General features: G+C 36.6%; 1 protein-coding gene across 1 annotated transcript; it reads right to left on the reverse strand.

The window, feature by feature from the left end:
* Window positions 1-409: 409 nt before the first annotated feature.
* On the reverse strand, window positions 410-7879 carry cdc42ep3 (CDC42 effector protein (Rho GTPase binding) 3). The gene is made up of 2 exons (XM_052572643.1): window positions 7389-7879; window positions 410-2005 (listed from the first exon to the last, which is right to left on the reverse strand). Exon 2 carries the CDS (start codon window positions 1802-1804, stop codon window positions 899-901), a length of 906 nt encoding a protein of 301 aa, XP_052428603.1. The 5' UTR covers window positions 1805-2005; window positions 7389-7879; the 3' UTR covers window positions 410-898.
* Window positions 7880-22898: the final 15019 nt, after the last annotated feature.

Raw genomic sequence — 22898 nt, forward strand, 5'->3', positions numbered from 1 at the left:
TTTAACAATGAACTGATACACATTGAACTTCATAAAGGGATCCCTCAGTATGGTAAACTGTGGAATATTTCTCTTGGTAGGTTTATTGCGGAAAGTCAGTTTCCGTGATATATATCTTCAGTTAACACATGCTAGCCTTTTGTGATAACATGCCCCAATAGTAGGTCATGTTCTCTAGCTGTATGGGACAAGTTGTCACAATGGGAACCTGCCATTAAATAATCTATTATAGGCCTTTCAGCAATATTTAAATAGCAAAACATTTATAAAGCTCAAAATAATATACTAAAACTACTGATATATATATATTTTTTATCCTTCATTGGAGTATATACTCTTTGTGAAAACTAGCCCTACCTGTCCCCTTTTTCTGAAATAACAAAAAAGAAAAACCAATCAAACAAAATAATAAACTAAACAAGAGAGTTTTTTTTATTCATTTATTTTTTTCATATTTAGCTTCACAACGTAAAAACATATATGCTGTAGGTATATGCCTTTAAGATTTGGTAGTGTGGTTAATGAAACTGTCAGTATAAATATATCTGTACATGAAGGACATTGTGATGGGAACATCGTATATGTTTGCAGAAATGTACACATTATCACACAGGCTTTGTTTGATGTTGTAGATGAGCAACAGTACACAGAAAAAGCCTCATTTGATCTGCATGTTCAACATCAAAATCTATGCATGCTTAAATTTAACTTAAAAGGCACAGCGACTGTGTATCAGTCGCATTACTTTGCAAAACAAGGTGTGCAAGACACTCCGAAGCTAAAGGCTAAAAACTTACTCTGGGAAAGAAAATTCAGCCTCATCAGTTCAGTATTGGCATGTCATGTTAATGGGCTCATGACAAATAGATTCCCTTTAGTTCTCAATAAACATCACTTCCTAAGAAACTGACTTATTCATGATATTGAGTACATCATCCAAAATGGATGGGCCCAAGTCGAGTTCGAGAGAGAACAGGGATCCCGTGATTTGAGAGAGCGACTCCTGTGAGTGGCTTTTGCTTTTGGAGATTTCAAAGTCCGAATCGCATAGACGACCCTCTTCAACACCGCTATCTCTGTCCGCCCAGTCACCCTTGATGCTGAACATCTCCGGTTCATACTCAAAGACTGAATCGCCATTGTTACCATTGTTAAAGTTCCCATTGGCATCAGCGTTCCCATTAACAAAGACAGACAAAAATGTTTCAAGCTCATTTTCACTGCTGTGTATCTTGTTCTTTGCAAGTGATTTCTCAGGCGTCTCAGTGCGGTCGACTGAAGGTTCATCCTCTTCTGGGACGGGGCTGGGGTCGCTCCTGAAGGCACTGATGGACTGAAGCAAGGTCTCCATCTGCAGGATTTCCAGATCTTCAGAATCGGCTGGAGGAGTAGATGGCTCAGACAGGCGATCCTGGGTCATGGGAAACACGGTGGTGGAAATCAAAGGTAGAGTCAGTGCTTGGCTGCCCCCGATGGTTGGGAGTGAGATAGCGTTCTTCAGGACCGGCGATGGAGTTTCGACACAAGACGCATCGGAGGCGCTATTAGCTCTTGTGAACTCCCCGTGAATGCCATATTGAGGTCGAACACGACCACCTTTCCCCGGTAGAAGTTCAAAATTTCCTTGCAGGAACGACATGTCACCGAAGGCATCGCACTCGCCGCCCTTTCCAATGTGGATAGTGTGTCGAAAGTCCCCAAGAGGCGGGCTGATCATATCCGGGGATAAAATGTCCCTCAGACGGCATTTCTTTCCCTTCTTACTGTAGTTGGATTTCAGGTAGATGGGCGTTTTGGCAGGCATCCCTGCAATAGAGTCCAGCGGTTATGGAGAGGAACGGGGAACACTCTGGAAGTTCAGATCTCCTTGGTCGTGCAATAAACTTGCTGGAGAAGTGGAGGCGTTACATTCTCAGAGTGCAGCTGTTTTAAATGTGTCCTCAATCTTCACTGAAGATAATCCAGCTCGAATGTTTGGATTAATGTCCTTTACCTGGATGAAAACCTGGATAGATGGAGAAATAATTTAGTTTTCTTTGTACTCTGCATCAAATACCTTTGTTGTGTTCAAAAATCCAATAGTGAATTTCTTTTAAATGTTAAAGTAAATGTCATATGTACCTTAAGCACGTACAAAGAGAGATCAAAGAAAACATTTAACACTGTCTGAAACGTCTTTTGGAAATGCTACAGAAAGAGCGATGGTAGATAGATGACACATAGAAACAGTAGATATATACATAGAGAGACATGTTATTCATTTCAAAATGACCATATGCATGTTTACATGTATAATTAACACCACGTGAGTCAAGAAGCTTTAAAGATAAAGAAAGGATTTCTAGAGATAAAGTAGAAATTGATAGAGTTTTAGAGTGGCTTTAGAGGGCAGGAACTGACAGATAGGAGAGAGAGAGAGAGAGAGAGAGAGAGAGAGAGAGAGAGAGAGATAGAGAGAAGGAGAAGGGTAACCACAGATCATAAGAGGGAGAGAGACTTCTTGCCCATTTATGGACATATTTCCTTTTGAGAGGCCTTTAAACACTGACCCTTACTGACAGACTGCAAACAATCACTAAAGCAGCAACTCAGCCACAGCTAGCCAAATATGTATGACTGAAAAAACATCCACATTCCCTCTGCAGCAGAGCCCAACGTACGCTCGCTCCTTAAAGACCCTCTGCACTAAACCATTTAAGACCTGGAGCCATTTTCATTTCAAGAGAGAAACTTCTGTAAAAATGTAAATATGCACCATATTCCAAACTTACTTCAAACTTTTGGAAAACTTTTTCTTGTAATGATTGCTGAAGGATCATGTGACACTGAAGGCTGGAGTAATGAAAACAGTTGGGGGAAGTCGTGGCCTAATGGTTAGAGAGTTTCACTCCATACCCTAAGGTTGTGAGTTTGAGTCTTGGGCCGGTAATACCATGTCTTAAGTGCCCTTGAGCAAGGCATCGAACCCCCAACTGCTCCCCAGGTGCCACAGCATAATTGGCTGCCCACTACTCTGGAATAAGTGGAATAACTGAGTTGAATTATTAGAAACATTACGCACACCGATGTGTAACTATACTGCAATATCAAACCAAGTACCATCTGTGTCCAAATACAGTGTGAGACCATTGAATAATAAAATACAATGGCATTACCATCTGATAACATTGAGCCACCACAGTAATTAAAATGCCAGTCTGAATGATGTCACAGCTCACTGATCCACATCACCTGAAGATCCTGGTTAGAGACAGCCGGGGAGGACACTGTTTACAAAACACAAAACATTCAATTTCCTTGGAATAGTCGACTACCCTGTGGTAACGTCCTAACAAATCACACAGCTGATAAACTACAGGAGTACCATGAAAGTCAGCTGCAGTACAGTCCTTGACAATGATGTAGGCTAGTCTGTTTGAGTCTGGATGAATGGTATTATTCTGGTCATCTTACAGTCTTTGTGTTTTCTTTTCCACATATTTTTGCACCAGCTCAGAGGTCACCGTGTGAGTTCATAGGGCTTTAAAAGCATTTTTGGACACTGATTCAGTGAAACATAAATAAACCTCAGTCAACGGAAAACTATTTTTAGAAGTGACAAGCATCATCGGGATGGCTGAAGAATGTGTGGCTGCATGAGTGTGTCAGTGATAGAGGAAAATGTGTGTGTGTGTGTGTCTGTGTGTGTGTGCAGAAGGAATGTTGCATTGCTTCTGGTGTCCGAGCTGTGATTGTCCCCAAATATGCCTTCACTTTGCTACTTTGTCATATATGTATTTTTTTTGTAAAACCATATCTAGTAACCAGAACTCTGAACTTCTGTATTCTTCAAATCAAACCATTGTTATTGCTAAGTTTGAGGAATTGTGTTCTGCGTTTCATCATTAATATATATATATTTTTCATCAGTCAGTGAGTATATATATATATATATATATATATATATATATATATATATATATATATATATATATATATATATATATATATATATATATATATATATACTCACTGACTGATGAAAATTTTATATTTTTATATTTTTTCAGATAAAGTTTATTTGATGTAACAAATACTACTACTAATAATAATAAGAAGAATTATTATCATTATTATTATGTATTATATTATTATTAAAAGAACAATATAATATAAACAAAAATAAATATAGCTAACATAAGTAGTAAAAAAGAAGTAAAACGTAAACTACATTTAAAATTTACACTGAAAATTTAAGAATAAAAGGAAATACAATTTATTAATAGAGCCTATTAATCATAGTATATAAATAATACTAAATTAACACTGAACTCCCTTTGACTTTAATCTGAAAGCTTTTGTTGCAGTTACATTAAACAGCAACATCTAGAAATTCGCTTGTTTGGTTACACTGATGAAAAAGTTCACAAATTCACACAAATCCTGCTGTCATGGCATGATCAAAGCAAGCAGGTGTGCGAACCCCTGGACCGGGTGAAATAAATCTCAAAGGAATCCCAAATAATACTTAGTGTAGGTTAAAGGGTTAGGGTTTAAGGTTAAAGCTACGGTTAGTCTTCACCTTAAACCCCAGCAGGTGTGAGATGTCTTTGAATGAATGATTCAATGCCATGACTTGTTGAACAATAACAAACAATGCCATTCAATGCAACAGCCAGCCGCTGAGGTTTAGAAGTTGGGCAGCTGCCTCTCACACCCTCTTGATATGGCTTTATCTCAGGGCCATATCCTGCCTTCATTTCAGATCTGGAATGAGTCCAGGGGCAAATGTTGCACTTCCAAGTGCCCTGACGCCCCTGTAGAATGTCGAGATGGATCTGTCTGCCCCCTTTCCCTGGGGAACCGTATCATCACACACCCCTCAGAAGTGCATGTCGGCAGACCCTTCTGGCAGACTGAATAAGCCGAAGCATGAGCTCCACCAGCAAAGAGACAAAATGGACGTAAATTAAGACTAAGGCATAATGAGGACAAATAAGGTAGATTAAATGGAGATTCCTAACAAATATAAAAATTCAGTCACATGCCCACATGTCTTTCTTCTGTAAGATATTTTGAAGAATGCTGGAAACCAAACAACATTGAGTACATTGACTAACATTGTTATTAACAATGTTGACTGAATCGGTGAGCAAATAATAGAATATTCATTTTGGGTGGACTATGCCTTCATGATTTAACTAAATGGAATTACTGAGACAGGATGAGACTGATTAAGAAAAAAAAAAAAAATGAATGTGAAAAAATAGACTCAGTGTCATTGAACAAACCAGACTGAGACTGAACTTGACAGAGGCATATTGAAACAGAATATGTAGAGAGTCCACCAAAAATGAAAATTCTGTCATAATTTACTCATCTTCATATCGTTTCAAATGTGTATGCATTCTTTTCATATGCAAAACACAAGATATTTTGGGAAGCAAACAACATTGAAGCCCATGGACTTCCATATAATGGACATTAAAAAAGAATAAAGTAATTTGTTTGGAACATGAAGGTGAGCAAATAATGACAGAATATTCCTTTTTGGATGGAGTATCCCTTTATATTTGAACTAAACAGAAATGTCCGACTAAATAAGAAGAAAATTGACTGAATGTCATTGAACAAGCCAGAATAAATGAGACTGAATACAGAAGAAAATAAGCCATACAGTTTTGAAGGTGAGAAAATTATGACAGAACTTCCATTTTTGGGTGGACTATCCCTTTAAGATTGAATTAGATGGAATTAACGAGATGGACTGAGACTGAATAAGTAAAAAAAAAATTGACTAAATGAGAGAGAAAAAAAAAAAAGTCAGATTGAGACTGAACTGGGCAGAATAATTGAGAATGAATATGACCAAATGTGACAATAGGCACAGGAATGAGACAAAATGGCAAATTTAAAATAAAGAACAATGAAGCAAAAAAAGAGTCCAAATGAGGTGAGAGCAGCAGTCTGAAGTCTGAAGATGGATATCATTGCATGCTGCTGGCACTCAGGAAATAACTCACGTGTGAGTATGTGGGTCACATTATTATTAGAGCAAGTGCGAGCAGTGATCTAAACAAGTGCAATGATGCCATTCCCACTGTACACAGAAATGTGTTAAGACTCTCTTCAGCCCCACAACTGCGCCAATTTTGATTCTTCCTCTGACCTATTTTAGCGATAGCCTTTTTTGGCTAAAAACCAGACCACTTGGTCCTGTCTAAGAAGTTGCTGTTGCTGCTGATGCTGTATTTAAAGCACATGTGCATCATTTGGATGTTTTTAGCTGTTCTTTTTACAGGTCCAATATCCCAGAGCTTGCATGGCTAAATCATCTGGGCCGGTCAAGCCTTCCTCTCTTGGGTGGTTCAGCTTTTTCCTCCTCTCTTGGGTGTTTTGGGCCTAAGCTTTCAATCTTTTCAAATTCCTCTGACCACAAACGACCCTGTTGGACAATGTTCTAAATGATTAAAGACAAATACCACAGTCAGCCCAATTTGAGGCTTCCAGTGTGTTACATAAAGCAACCCTTAATTACACTCTGCTGCTGCTTTTGGAGGAACCAGGGTGGAGCGAGGTCTCTTTCGCCTCAACTTCATGCTTTTTACACCCTGCTATCCACCTCCAAGGCTTCTGTTCTCAAGCTGCTGTTGTCTTTGGCTTTCCTGCGTGCAAGAGTCGAGTTGACTTTCCAAGTTTTGTTGGACAGTGGAATGTATCCGAGGAATTTCAGAAGCTCTTTTCTGGTCAAGCAGTTGAGTATGTGCTTGAAGAACAGAGAGGAACCAGGTGTCGGGTTGCTTTGAGCTTGTTTTGTGGTGTGCGGGAATTTGCGCGAAGTATTCTGCAGTACAAAATCTCACATCGTAATGACAGCCATGTGCATGAGTAGAAAGAGGTTTCACAAGCCCAACCAGCAAATAGTAGCCACATGGTCTTATGTCATCTACCATCGTAAAAATTAAGGTTTCAGTTGGGGATTTTGCAGCAATGCCAACAATGCCTTGAAAATGAAGGTTCTTCTTTGGCATTAATGGTTCCATAAAGAACTTTTAATATCCATAGAATGTTTTTATAACGAAAAAAGCCTATTAAGATGATTAAAATGTTCTTCACAGTGAGAACTGTTCACTGAAAGGTTTTTTGTTGAACCCAAAATGGTTCTTCAATGGCATCCTTAATGAAATTTAAATTTTTAAGAGTTTATAAAGAATCATTTTTGGAATGGAAAGATTCCACTGACGTTAAAGCCTCTTCATGGAACTACAGTATAGATGCCGATACAGAACCTTTATTTTTTTGGACCAAAGAAACCTACCCTTAAGAAAATCCTATTTGCATGTAATTTAAATAATCATTTGCTATCATGCACATATTCCTGCCAAAAAATCTTCAGTATCTAGTTTTACCTGCTCCTGTGTCTTTGCAGATGGATGTCCCTCTTTTCTTCACACTGTAGTTGTCGTTCCGGAGGTGCCTTGACCCAAACTGTTAGTCAGCTTCTGGGTGGTGTAGCATGTTGCCGTTTTCGTCTTCTCTCTCTCTCACTCTCTCTCTCTTTCTGCCCTTGAGGGTTTACTTCTCACAGGCAGGACGTCTGCTGGACAGCTGTTTCAGGATTCCTCCTCTGAAGCGTTGCGGCGTGTCTCCGCTTTGCTTTGCTCCTCCTTCCTCCGCCTGCAGCACCTGTCCCTGCCTGTCTGGGAAGACGGTGGCATTGAAATCCAATTCTCTCGTCTTCAGCAATCCCGACCCGCTGGAGCTGCGGCAGTATTCCCTGGAGAGACAGACAGCGCTCGCTCAAGGGAGGAGGAAAACGAATGTGGAGTGTGGAGCCTCTCCTACTGTGTTCCCAGCTGCTGAACGTCAAAGTCCTTCCCTTCTAAAACAGAGTAGAAGAAATACAACGTTCCTCTCTCACTCTCTCTGTTCGTCTTGTCACTCCCCACCTCCCTTCTCACACTCTCTCTCTCTCACACACGTTTTTCTTTTCTATCACAGTTCTCACATACATTTACCTTCTTTGGATCCTGTTCTATTCTGCCATTCTGCAATTTATTTCTGCCGACTTCAGCATCTCTGCCTCATTGATTGGCTCAGCGTTTACCAGACACCATTACAACATCTGAGAGGTGAAATGCAACGTGCTAGAAAAACAGATAGACAGACAGACAGACGTATATATAAATAGATTGAGAGATAAAGGAACATATATAATGTTCTTGATTATTTAGAGAGAAAATCTGCTTCTTTTTGCAGCTGCACTGCACTGTAAACCTCTGTGGAGCTTCTCATCACCCTCAACCTAAAATAGGTTTCCTTGGCAACATATAGTGCTCTGCAGTGAGCTCATGGTTGACAGGATTAGGAGGGGGTGCAATGAGTCTGTCCTGCTCTTGTGTGGGTGTGTGTGTGAGTGTGCTTGTGTGTGTGTGTGAGAGAGAGAGAGAGAGAGAGAGAGAGAGAGAGAAAGACTGGCTCTATTCCAAATGCTATAATTAGTGAGCTCCCTACCTGGAGAGAAGAGACATTATATGTGTGAAGCTGTTCCTAAGAATGAGATACCTTATTATGGGCAACATATAAGGGAATATTGAATGTATGCTTTAAAAATGAAAGAATCCTACAATGAACTGAGATGTGCAAACTGAAAACAATTATTTCAAGATGGAAATAAAAGCAATAAGTTTGCCTCATTTAATGCTACATAAAAAAAATAAAACTAGTATAATCTAATTAAAAACAGTATATTCACATAAGCTAATTTATAGAATTAAAATATATGTGTGTGCTATGGATTTTTATGCTTGGGTATCACAGTATCACACTGTTTGCAACATGCTAACAAATGGAAATGAATAAACAGTCGAGTGAGCTTGGGGTGACAAGCACTATTTTTGTGGTGCACGGAATAGATGGTTATATAGAGCATTCCAAATCAGTATCTTATGAGGTTCCAGATCAGTTTAGATACTGCCTTAGAAGGCGGCTGTCTGCATTGCAGTTTATTACATCGCAAAGCATCAGGGTATTTAAAATACGTTTTTTTGTCTAATTTTACAATCCATTTTTTTGTCTTATTTCAATTTTTTTATGTATAAAGCATTAAAAGTTTGTGTGTGTGTATGTGTATGTAAACATAAAAATACAAGTCACTTTAACTCACCTTGTGCAAACTGTCTTCAAACTGTCAAATTGTATGATATGAAAAGATAATCTGAATTTGTTTTTACACCAACTTTAAAAACAAATGTACAAAAGTCAGTCAATTCAGTTATGATAAAATAAAATATACTAATATAAAAATATTTTATCATTCTTATGCAGTGTTGCTTAACAAGTAAATTTATTGTTTTTTTAATTCTATTAAAAAATTATTCTTATTGTTATTATCATTATTATTATTTTGTAGTGTGGGTTTTGGAATAGAGTTCTTTAGGTGCTTAAAACATCATATGTATATGTATATGATGTGATTTCACATTTTCCTTTCTCTTTGGATTGTTACAAGGCTAAAAACATGGTTTGGTTTGGTACACCTATAATAAGTGTTCTAAGTGTAATAACTATAATAATATTCGGACTATTTTAGATTGCTTCAGGAGTACCACTGCAGCTTTAAAGGATTTGCCACTGATGATTCAAACGTGAGTTTTGAGCAGTGTAGAGTAGTGCTTGTTATTTGTCGTTTCTCCAATCACGAATGCAGACATGGATTTGTTTAAGTGGCGCGATGCAACACAATGCGTAAAAAGACAGTATAAGTCATTATAATCAGTAATTATGTCCCCACTGGATGCAACAAATGGCTTGTTTGTAATGGGTTTCATTATTTTTGTCCTGACCAGGACACACATCACAGTATGGCAAGGGCCTAACATTTCCGTCACACGCTTTAGGTATTCGTCCAATGACAATGCACTGGATAGCTGGCAAATCAGAGCACGCCTCCCTTTTCAGAACGAAGTTTTTTTTTTTTGAACTTTAAATAAAATAAACACATTACATTTCACCAAATACACAAAATAATGTTCTTTTTAGCAACATCATATGACCCCTTTAAATTTATGGTAACACTAGAATAGGGACCAATTCTCACTATTAACTAGTTGCTTATTAACCTGCCTATTAACCAGTGTTGGGGTAAGTTACTTTTAAAAGTAATGCATTACAATATTGCGTTACTCCCCAAAAAAGTAACTAATTACGTTACTTAGTTACTTTTTATGGAAAGTAATGCATTACGTTACTTTTGCATTACTTTTTAAATATGAGCAGGGCTTGGTTGTTTTTAATATAAGACGTTCTATTTATATAAAATGTAAAAGCCCTTTCACACCAAGAAGTGTGAAGAAAAAATCTCAGGCTGAAGGAAAAGTAAATTGACGTCTGTACAGTAGCACACAGGAGACACACTGTACTCTGATTTCTCTCAGTATGGGGACAGGAGACCTGTCAGTCAATAAATGGAAAAACAAAGAAACTGCCATTACTTTTTTGAAAAAGTAACTCAGATATTTCCTTATAAATTAAAAAGTAATGCGTTACTTTACTAGTTACTTGACAAAAGTAATCTGATTACGTAACTCGAGTTACTTGTAATGCGTTACCCCCAACACTGCTATTAACACATTGGCTGTTTATTAGTGCTTCTAAAGCACAAATTCTGCATGACCATATTCTACATCCCTAAACCTAATACATAAACCTAACAACTACCTTACTAACTATTTATTGAGTTTATTGAGGCAAAAGTTATGGTTAATGGTTTGTTAATAGTGAGAATTGGATCCCAAAATAAAAGTGTGACCAAATTTACATTTGTGGGTTTTATCCAAAATTTGAACAATCATTCAGTTAAGTGAAACAGACACTATTTGACAACAAGCTTTCTGAATGAAGTCTTTTTGTGTTGTGGGCATGATGTCACATGTGGAGAGCACATGGTCGCAGGAAGAATACTGAGTATTGTCCTCATGTTTGCCAAGCTGCAATCGCCATCTAAACGTTTGTGGACACTAGTGTTTAGAGGAATCTGAGAGGAACACCTCCAGTTCTTCCCACCAAAAGAGACTGTTTGAGTTCATATGAGTGCAGACCTGGTGTTGAAAATGCTGTGATGTTAATGAAAGAATTACCTGATTTTCCCAGTTTCAAATGAGCTTATTTTGGACCACAGAACAATCAGAGCCTGTGAAGTTATGTTTGGTCACCGAAAACCATGAGAGCTGACTAACTGCTGCCACTGAAGTCACTTCCTCTGCTGTCTACTAAATGAACACAATGTTCATTTTTTACTCTGGGTTAGTAATTTACACTACCTACCCTTTGACATCATGAAGATGTGTCACAACTAGGTACAAACTTTATTAGTAGAACCTTAAGGAGTACTATAGAAACAGTATATGATATATCATACACACATACATACATATTCATTTGTAAGTGAGGATAATTAAACATGCAAAATTGAATGCAAACATAAATTGCTATGTTAACCCTACAGTGGAGCGAGACTTCAAAAAACGGGGTTAAAGGAATTAATCAACTTCCAAAGGTGATGAAAATCACTTAATCCAGGGTGTAAGTGGCTTTAACATGGGTTTCTTAAGTTGTACATGTCCTGCTTCTGTAGAGAGCAAATGAAGCAGTAGCTTAACTGCAACGGTTCAACAGTTCTCCATGTTTGCAAGTTGTTGAATATATAAATAAATGTGTCAATGAATGTTGCTACAGAGGCTAAACTTTTCAAATAAACAGTGCAGACTTTGTCTTGTGCTTTGATTTGTGTGGTTGTGGTTAAAGCACTGGGCACTGATCTCACTCTTCCTTGTTCTTCCAAGTAAGCAAAAGCAAATATTTACAAAACTTTCCGTCTTATTTTCTTATAATGAAATTGGAATTTCTGCATTTCCAAGCAGTTGCATCACACGTACTCTTTTTTTATTTTCCTGACCTTTCAGAAACGTCCTGATGTCTTCTGAAAGTGAGGGGTTGTTTGAGGTTCTGCTTGGGTCATGATTTTTCCACCTTCCTCTCCAACGGTAGAAAACAAACTGCCAAGCAGACCGCAAGTATCAGGTGGGTGATGCTCTCCGTGTTTGCAGTGTTTGGGTTCCAAATTGAAATGCCACACACATACTGCAACACTTTCCTACAAAAAAAAACCTTTAACCAGCCAAATATTTTTTTTTTGAGAGGTTTTGGGAACTTGTTTGCGGTTGACGTAGAGATGTCCTGCTGACTTTTGACATATTTTGACAAAAATAGAGTGAAAGCAAATATAAAAGTCATTATTATCAGCTTTAATATTGTAAATACAGTAGAAACGAGGACAAAAGTCATGGTAGACTTGCACAATGTTGAAACTGTTATTCCTATTCATTCAGTTCATGAACAAAATGTTCTCAGCCTCCCACTTTCACTGTTTACACATGCGTCCCTGAAGGCAGATCACCTCCAAACACTAAGAGGTTGTGTTTTCCTTAAAGGAAAAATTCACTAAAAATGTCATCATTTACTCATTCTCAAATTCCAAACCTGTAAGAGTTTCTTTCTTCTATGAAACAGACAATATTTAGAAGAATGTGGGCAGCCAAATATTGCTGGTATCCACTGACTTCCATTATATTGTTTTTATTATTATGAAATTTACTAGCAATTTCTGAGTGAAAACTGTTTTAGTGTAGGCACTTGGGTTTTAAATAATGGAGGCTAATGAAGGGAGTCAGTACTCTATTCCCAAAAGAATTCCAGTAGCCATTTCCGGAAGCATGTCGTCTTGTAATCAGTGTGTGGTATGGAGAAAAGAACTGGCCAGAAAGCACTACCCCAGAACGTGTCTATTTATTCCATGAGAATAGGCGGCGCATGCACAGTTTATTACAGGCCGTGTGCGGTCACAGAGTGGGAGTCGTACTGATTAAAGAGTCTGACTGCTGTCAGTTCCCAGAGTGCACTTCTGCAAGAGGAGGACACAACATTGTATTTTAGAATAAGGAGTTGGGATATATGTTCAACATAAATAAATACAGATGGGGGAAGTATCTACATAGGTCACATTCTTGGCTAGATGAATAATAAATACAGTAGGCGTATTGTATAACTGAGGTTTCTAAAGCATCTAGGAGCATTTTTTTGACTAAACCTTACTGGCCACACAGCTTTCAGAATGGATTTATTTTTGCTCTGGGTCTTTGTGTTCTGGGGTCATTGCTGTAACACAGTGCCTCTTGAATTTTTCAGAAATGTTTGTGTTGTAATTTAAGTATTTATATAGAAGAATAAACCAGAGATATTTTAATTCCTCAGACATGTTACACCTATTCGTTATAATTTCATTATTTACACAATGTCAAAAAATGATACACAATAAATAAATAAATAAGTCCTAAACTAACTGGATGAAACTGAAGTGATGATGTTAATAAATTGATTGGGTATGGATTTTATTTACCTATTTTTATTTATTTATTTTTGTAATTTTATGAAACAGGATGGCTAAGAGTAACAAAAGCCTAGTACCACAAAACACTGCAGAAATCATCAGATCCATTGAAAATACTTTTGTTTTCCCTCCAAAAGATGTCACTTCCTGAAGGATGATGTCATTAAGGAACTGTTTTTAAGGTTTATTGAAGGTGATATATTAAAGACAGAACAAATTTAAACAACATTCAAAACAAAAGCAAAACAGAACATAGATTTTATGTTAGAAATTAAGGGATATGACCAATTAAAAAAATTTAGTTGAATGGACTATAAAACTATTTCAGCAAAGGCTGAGCCAACTAAAAATATTAAAATTCAGGTAACACTTTGAAGACAGAAATTGACTATGTAAAATAAATAACACTAAATTAGTTACTAAATAATAATTAGTTGAAACATCTTGATTATTTTCCAGTGTGCAGATTATGTGCCTGCTGGTCCTGGAAACCGTCTGGTTTTCATTAGATCAGGTTTGGGTTCAGGTTATGGTCAGAAGCCTTGGAATTGCAGCTATGTTTTTGTAAAATATTTCATAACGCCTTCCTTCCACTAACTAGTTATTGTTTATTTTAAATCATTTCATGTGAGTTTCTACCTGCATTCCAATGTGCTGATCCCAGATATATGAGGCTAATTTTGGGACGCTCTTCTTGTCATTGTATGCTATAATTAGTTTCCCATAATTATTTATCAGTCCTCATCTGTAAATCCCAAATGTCACTCCCTTCAGAAGGTTTGGAAGGTCACTCTTTATCAGTATAGTACGTAAATAACATTCCAAAGAGGAGCAGATGGCCATCAGAAAACTCCCATCCCACTGGTTTCAAACTTACACAAAAGCTCTTAGGGTTTCCAAAGAAAATCTAAATAAATCAAAAACAATTTGACAATATAAATTGACAATATAAGTAGTTATTAATTTGAGGCAGGACTAGATGCATGTCAATGTTTAAGGGACGGTTCACCAAACCAAAATCATCATTTACTCACTCTCATGTCTTTCCAAACCTGAATGGAGAAGATCATTTGAAGAATGGTAACTTCATACTATTCAACTATTTTCATACTTGTTATACCAACATTCTTCTAAATACATTATTTTGTGTTCAACAGAATAAATAAACTCTTTTTTAGTTCATGTTAACAAGAAAGGATAACAAAATGGAACCTTGCTGTAAATTGTTACCAAGATGCTTCCACCATTACATAAGCAAGCACCATTGAAAAGGAAAGGAACATGTGCAATCTAGAGTCTTATGATATAAATCCCTTCAACACTGAATTCAGTGTGTCTGTGCCTGATCAAGAATCGACACTTAACTTGTAAAATGTGTGTGTGCATGCCTGAGGGGTCAAGGGCAGACCACATGCAACAGATACTTGAACATTCACTGTATCAATGGTCACTGAGCGTTTGTCAGGAGAATCGCAGAGCCACAGAGCGCGTGCAAGACAGCTGCTCCGGAGCGTGTGCGGTTGAAGTGAACATGTGACCGTGTGCAACCACTGGATGCCCAAGCATCAATAGAATAAGAACATCTGATCATCTGTACAAAAGGAATCACATAGTCAATGCCATAAAAACGCTTATTTGATCTCCGATCTTTAGTGAGATATCCTGAATATTTACTCTTCATTGTACGTCATAATGTTTTTTGTTTTAAATATCTTACAGGACTTCTTCACTCAAGTGCTGAGAGCTTCAGATGACTGAATTCTCCGGGATATTGTAAGGCAGTTTAAACTACTTCCAGGTTCGGCTTGACAATCCGATTTATGAGCTTTTTCTCTAACTGAAAACTGATGGGAGAGTTTCTACATTGACGGAAAGAGCATGTCGTTTGGAATACTACCCCAACATAGTGAGGAAAGTAAATAAATATGCCTGTGGAGAGGATGTCATTAACATTCCTTCAGTGTTTATAAAAGTTATCATGTGTTTTAAGAGGGAGACATTAGATTATCATACAGCCGTCACCCCACACATAAACCAACGGACTAGTCATAAAAGGAGATTTGAGCATTTCATAATAAGTATTTCATCCTATTTCCCAGTAAAAATGTCTAAACATTCTTAAAAGTAGGAGTCAACTTGAAAAGCAAGGGTTTCAGAGAATATCTTGAATCACTGTTTATTTAATAAAGAACATGTTGCAAACCTTTTTAATTTTTGTTCAATTTATGTTTAAAGAATCTGTTTGGCAGTGATTCAATAAGAGTTCAATAATTGTTAATTCATTTGATTATGCAGCTGTTTTCTGCATTTAAGTTGTACTTGATGGTTTGTTTTCCTAAGTAACTGTTCGCTTGGGAGAAACAAATAGGTGTTTATCTGTCAGATGATGTGAAATGAACCAAAGAAGATCCAAAGGAGTGCAGATGTTTGTGATCTGACATGAATTGCACTCCTGTAATCTGACATGCTCTTTATCTCTGGCCACAGCAGCCAATATGAGCAGATCTTTCTCACAGAATCAGCCTATATTGCTTTTTAAACAAAATCTTGAAATAATTACTCCATTCGCACACATCTGGCCACCACTTACATGCAAAAGTCCTTGATTCCGTATATACATACAAATGTATATTCACATTTTAACTTGATTTTTCTAAAAAAAAAAAGTGTATGGATAGTAAATTATTAAGTTGCTTAGGTTTAGGTCCAAAATTGAAAGACATCTGTCATCAGCTGCTCACTCCCATGTTATATTTCCATGCATCTAGAATGATGAAAACATGTCTTGTTAGTTTTGATGGACTGCTGTTTATGATTGGACAGACAGATCCTTGTGAAGTACTGTCTGAAAAATGTTACTGAGTTATCTTGCAATCTAGCCACAAAAGCCCCAGAGGGTCAGTCTGAGTCTCCCGTGGCTCACCCAAATAATTTCTGCTGTGTTTTGCATCTGTTACATCATGAGGAAGCTGCGTTCTGGATGGCGTCGAGTCTCGTCTGCAGCTGTTCGGCGTGTGTGAAGCACATTCCCACTGATCCGTCATTCAGTGTTCATGTAAAAGAAAACAGATGCTTTACTATGTGCAAATCCTTTAAGAGCAGAGCAGCCTCGTCAGAGAAAGAGCCCTCAACTTACTGTATATCCACAAGTCCTTGATATAATCATGTGATGACTATGTGAAAGCTGTCAAACATTTAAGTTGCTTTAAAAAGTAAAATATACCAGTTTAATTACAGTATATTATACCATTCAAAAGTTTGGGGTCAGTAGGATTTTATGTATTTATTTATTTAATTTAATGTTTTTATTTGACAAATTATTGCTTTTATTGAGCAAAAGTGCAATAAAGGTATCAAAAGTAACAGTAAAGACATTTATAATGTTACAAAAGATATCTTATTTAAAATAAATGTCTTATTTTTTTTATTAAATAATCATGAATAAATATTAGCAGTATATCAGCATATTAGAATTATTTCTGAAGGATCATGTGACACTGAAGACTGATGTGATGATACTAAAAATTCAGCTATAGTAAATATAAATTACATTTTGAAATGTCCTGAAATAGAAAACTAACAGTTGTTTAAAACTGTAAAAATATTTTTATTGTAATGTTAATCAAATAGACTTCTTTCAAGTATATTAAAACGCCATGTGGAAATAAGACATTTTTTATCTTTTACTCAAAGAATAAAGTAATCAATCCTGACTTTGAATATTTCACGTTGCCATGTTTAATGAAATACACCCAGTAAATATTAAAAATGACTAACTGCACCTGTATGTTTACTTTGTTTCTCATTCACTCTTCACTTTGTTCTGTCATGTGACTACAGAAGGATTGAAATATGTACAAAAAGAATCTAATACTTGTATGCTGCTTTTGTCATATTTGAAGCCTGACATACAGTATTCGGTGTCCACTTACATATGGAAAAGAGCAGCTCAGACATACAACTTTTTTTGTAGTATCCACTGTCTCATTGCTCTAGCTGTTACTTCTCTCTGAGTTTTGTGTGTGAGGCTGGAGAGGAGCAGAGCGAGGGAAAGACAGAAATATCTGAGGGTGTGTAGGCCAAGGTCTAACCACCGGCATGCAGCAGGAATCAGGCCTCTCTCTCCAGCAGGAGGCTAAGTTTGCTTCCCGATAACAAAAAGAGATGCTTGTGTGATTCCTCAAACGATTCACAGAAGACACTCATACATCTTTTATCGATGGCAAAAATCTTTCAGTCACGTACAGTACAACAAGTTACATTTACAGTTACGGTATGTAAGCAGCAGATGTTCAACTTCAATAGAAAGTGTCACATGATCCTTCAGAAATTATTGTAATATTCTGGTTTCTTATTTTTATCAATGTTGAATATTAAATATATATATATATATAAACACATAAATACACACGCACACGCACACACACACACACACACACACATACACAGTGTTGGGGGTAACGTGAGTAACAAGTAATGTGAGAAATGTAATTGGATTACTTTTTTTCATACTTTACTTTTTACTTTTACTTTTACATTTACAATGAAATATCTTTAGATTATGGCCTTTACAAGGTGCCAGAATATTACACACACACAATATATATATATATATATATATATGTATATTGTTACAACAAAACAAACAAGCAAGCCCAGCCCAGGTGACAAAAAGTAGCACAAGTTACATAATGCATCTTTTTTTTGAAGTAAGGTTATATTGTAATGCAATACTTTAAAAGTATTTTTTTCTGACACCGAAACAATATCTTTCTGTACTGTGTAACAACTTTAAACAGAAACATTTATGCAAAAAAGAAAAAAAAAGAGCACAAAAAGATGAACCCCTTCATTTGCCGTTTCTGTTCAAAGAAACCAATTCACTAATATGAATCAGACTTTCCAACAGCAAAAACAAAGAAAGGACAGTTCAGTGGAACAAATTCAGTTCAAACAATATGACAAAATGCGGTATTTATTCACACTCCACAACTTAGAAAAGGCGGCTTGTTAACTGACTGGAAAAGCTTCTTTATTTAACTTAGTAATGTCACTGGGGAGTAAAATGTTAAATCAAAAATAAATGCTTAGAACTGTTTAGTCTTTACTAAAACTTCCAAGTGCTGTTTTGATTTTAGTAAACAAGATTTTACTCTTTAGGAGTCATTTTAGGTGAAAACACCACCAATCAATAATGGACCAAAGCTTGGCTGTTCTTGACAGTACGAGTGTTGTTTGGACTTTCTAAATCCAAATGACCTTAAAACTAACACAGGACTGGTCATAACAGCTCCATTAATAGACTCGGTCCCTCCTATGACTGTAGACAAACTTAAAAAATAAGAACAAACACTCTTTGCAAATGTCAGTGTCTCTGTGCAACCAGATTCCCGCTGGAATAAGTTTGTCATAGTCATTCACACGCAAATACACACTCATGCTGGGTGAATCTCTGTCTTGTTTGCAGGCAGCTGAAGCGTTTATTGTTAAACTGAGCTGACCACAGAAAGAGCATGCATTCAGAGAAAAATACACCACAAAACACAGCAGGATCTCTTGGCGGTCGGTTTAGCAGAGATGACAGTCAATGACAGTAATGCAAGCGCCCCCTGCTGGCATTTGTCTGCATGTGCACACTTTTAACAATATGAAAGTACTGCTAATTTACAGCCAAATCAAAAGCTATTAGCTTCTATATACAAGCTCACAGTTTTAAGAAAGAAATTTGTGTTTTTAATATTCTAAAATCAAGGAAAAATCGCTAGTAAGATTTGCGATATTTTGCTTCAATAACATGTTTTATTTTAGACTAGTGGAAAGAACACATCCAAAACACACATTTAAGTGAATTTTGTAGAAATTCATTTCTTTAAAGGCAATTTTCGCAAAATGATTTTTTTTAATCCAAAAGTTCCCACTTTTGTAGAACTTACATACACCAAAACTTCTGAAGATTTGTTTTATAAAACACTTTATTTGTAAAAAAAAGAAAAAAAAAAAAAAAAAGATGGATGATTATATTCTTGGGCTGTTGACGGTGAATTATGGAGTGAAAAAAATCTTTAATTCTAATTTGTGAAACCAAGCATTCTAATCCAATTTCTGGTTTCTGATTTCTGTTCTGGAAGTTTATGCAAATTATTGGCTTTTTTTAGGATGCATAATTTGCATATTTAAACATAACCTTTCAGGAAGCTCGTCATACAAAACATTTGTCTTATTGTGTACTCTGTACTTTTATGTACTTTTAAAAAAGAAAAGCTTCTAACATGCTGATGCGGCTCAAGAAACATTTATTTTATATTTTTGTGGAAAGTGTGAAACATTTCTTTTGTCATACAAGACATTTGTTTTATTATGCACAGTGATTAATCAACTGGCCAAACACCACATTGATTAGTTCAGTTCTATATCAATGAATCAAGTAGTTATGCTACTGTAACCTTTATACATTTGGACTAAATAGCTACAATACATAGCACAGATGTAAATATTACTTTGAGTATTGGATGAGGAGATACCCCCTGACAATGTAAAGCGCATTGAGTGCTTAGAAAAAGCGCTATATAAATGTAAGGAATTATTATTACTATTATTATTATTAATGCACATAATTATTTTTGAAATTTGGTAACTTTCATCATAAAATGAACAGTGTTGCATATGGCCGAAATGAAACAAATATCAGCGAGTGCACTTAGGGTTAAAGGGAAATACTGAGGACGATTTTTTAGCAATGCATGCAACATTTAATTCCAAGACTTTCTGCTCTGGTTTAAGGCCTTAATTTGTGGAAGTGTGAATTTTTAAGACGTTTTAAAGACCTGCAACTGAGAACTCCATTAGGGTTGCTGACCAGTAGAGCAATAGAGCGAATGAAATCGCTTGATCCTGTTCTGAACACATAGCTGTCAGGCTTACACACCGATGTTTATCTTCTACTGCTGGTATGTGAGGCCACTGACTTGCAGCACGTACAGGCTTCCCTCCATCATTGCATGGAGAGGAGACGAGGAAGCAATCAGCTCATCTGTCTCTCTTCTCCCGTATGGGTCTGCTGCCAATGGGAATCCTTTTTATATAGCGAGTTATGACATCATGGGGGCACTGGGTTACAGAACAGGGTCACGGAGAGGACGATAGCATGTTTTTCTCTGAAGACACTTTAGGAATCTTTAATGGTTTGTGCACATGTATGTCTGGTAGTTATTTTATCTCAGATTAGGAATGTTAAAAGTATTCCTGGACCTTAAAATACAGCATTTTTGTTTGTTTTGTTTTGTCTCTGAAAAATATCCTCAGGAAGTTCAGTGCTGATTTTGACTATTGCTATGATCAAGTTAAAGCTGATGGTTCTGATTAGCATTTGTCCGCCCTCACATGCATGATCAAACCATCAGATATATCAGATTATATGTACCTTTCAAACCCCGTTACACAAATAGGAAGGCCTTGTGCTACTGTTCTTTACATGCACCTTGTGACAGTAGTTTAATAGCAAGTACTGTAAATTAGATGTGCATGAACTGTATACACATTCTAAAGTTTGGAGTTGGTACAATTCTGTAATGTTCTTGAAAGAAGTGTCTTTAAGCTCAAAACAAAAAGTGAAATATTCAAAATGTCATATTAAAATGTAATTTATTCCTGTGATGCAAAACTGAATTCTCAGCATCATTCCTTCAGAATTCATTGTAATATGCTGATGCTGCTCAATAACTATTTATTTCATATTTTTCTGGAAACTGATAGATTTTTTTTTCAGAATCCTTTGATAAAAAAAGGATTAAGGATAAAAAAATTGAATTGACCTTTGACTTGTAGTGTATGTTCTATTTTTCTTCCTGGGTTAAGAGAATCTTAAATTTGAGAATTTGAGAAAAGAGAATTTTGTTTAAAGATTTAAATTAGAATAAATGTACTAATTTACTTTTGTCATTTCAAACAGAACTAACTTTCATTACATAGACAAAAAACATTGAGAGAATGACATTTTCATTTTAAGGTGAACTATCCCTTTAAATCTGTAGATCGAATTTTGCATCATAACTTAATTTTAATGACCGAAAGTAAAGTTCTGATATCTCTGAGATGAGCAAATGCTGTCTCCTTATTGGAAATTAGTAAATATCACATTGGGCCCTATCTTGCACCCAGCGCAATTGACTTTGTACACCGACGCATGTGTCATTCCTATTTTGCACCTGCGCAAAGCGCGCTTTTCCCTCCACAGACGCACGTCGCTAAACTAGCGAATGAACTTGCGCTCCCTGGGCGGTTCAGCGCAAAAAAGGAGGCGTGTTCCGGCGCAAACAATCCCTGGTGCTATTTTGCTGTTCCATTAAACAATTGCGCCACTGACCAGAAAAAACCTAGTCTAAAGTCAGTGGCGCGTTGCGCGTTGTTCATTCTGCTATTTTAAGGGCGCATGCTTGACCATAATGTATAGCGTGCACAACGCGCATACACTTTGCTCATGTAATCTACACAGATGCAACAGTTATTTTTGCAAATCATAAATTGTTACACTAAAAAAATATTAACACATGAGATGACGGAAATCATTGTGGTGTGCCACGAAGATGTGAACAAAATAGGCATAGGCCTAAATCTAGCTTACAAATTATTCAGGCTAATTATTCTCCCATCCCCATACAACACAACTTCTCTGTCTTTCACTGCTCTTACAAGAACATCAGTCTCCTCGGCTGTGAACCGCTCCTGGCGTGCGCCTGGTAAATACGCCATAATAATAGCAATCCATAATGGATCTTGCGCACCTGCTTTTAAAGGGAATGTTGGATGACGCTCTGATTGGTTTATTTCACGTTACGCCCAAACCACACCTATGAATAATGAAGCTGCTTCAGACCAACCCACTTTAGATTTGCGCCGGGCGCAAGAGCCATTTATCCCGCCGGGAAAATAGCAACAGCGCCGAGACCCGCCCACAAACTTACTTGCGCTTCGCGCTTTGACACTTGCGTTTCAGATCGTTAAAATAGGGCCCATTATGTCTATCTACACATCGCATCCTGTTCATCATCAGTCTAAAATGCAGTCAAATAAACAAGTATATATCGAAAAAGGTACACCACTCAATTTAAATGTAACAAATGTTTCATTGCAAATATGTAAACATTTGTTTTTTACATTTCCGTTTCACTTTTGAACTAATTCATTTGGGCTTGACATTTATTTTGTTGTTTATAAAGAATGCCATTTTAATCTGTGTTTTATAACTGTTTATAATTGTATAGCTATACTTATATCTTCCTATTTTTAACTTGTTCCTTTCTGAATACCATTAAAAAAGAATGGATCAGTGACTAGTGAAGGCAGGGCATTAAATCTGTGCAACCCTAAAACCAAAAAAGAAAATTCTGTCATCGTTCACTCACCGTCATGTTGAACCAAACCTGCATGTGTTTTTTACTTCTGTTGAACACAAAAGAAGATGTTTTGAAGAATG

This window comes from Carassius gibelio, chromosome B13 (genome assembly GCF_023724105.1).
Source record: "Carassius gibelio isolate Cgi1373 ecotype wild population from Czech Republic chromosome B13, carGib1.2-hapl.c, whole genome shotgun sequence".
NCBI lineage: Eukaryota > Metazoa > Chordata > Actinopteri > Cypriniformes > Cyprinidae > Carassius > Carassius gibelio.

Excerpts from the sequence above, each read along its gene's own strand:
- cdc42ep3 (XM_052572643.1), bottom strand. The coding sequence starts at position 1,804 with ATGCCTGCCAAAACGCCCATCTACCTGAAATCCAACTACAGTAAGAAG.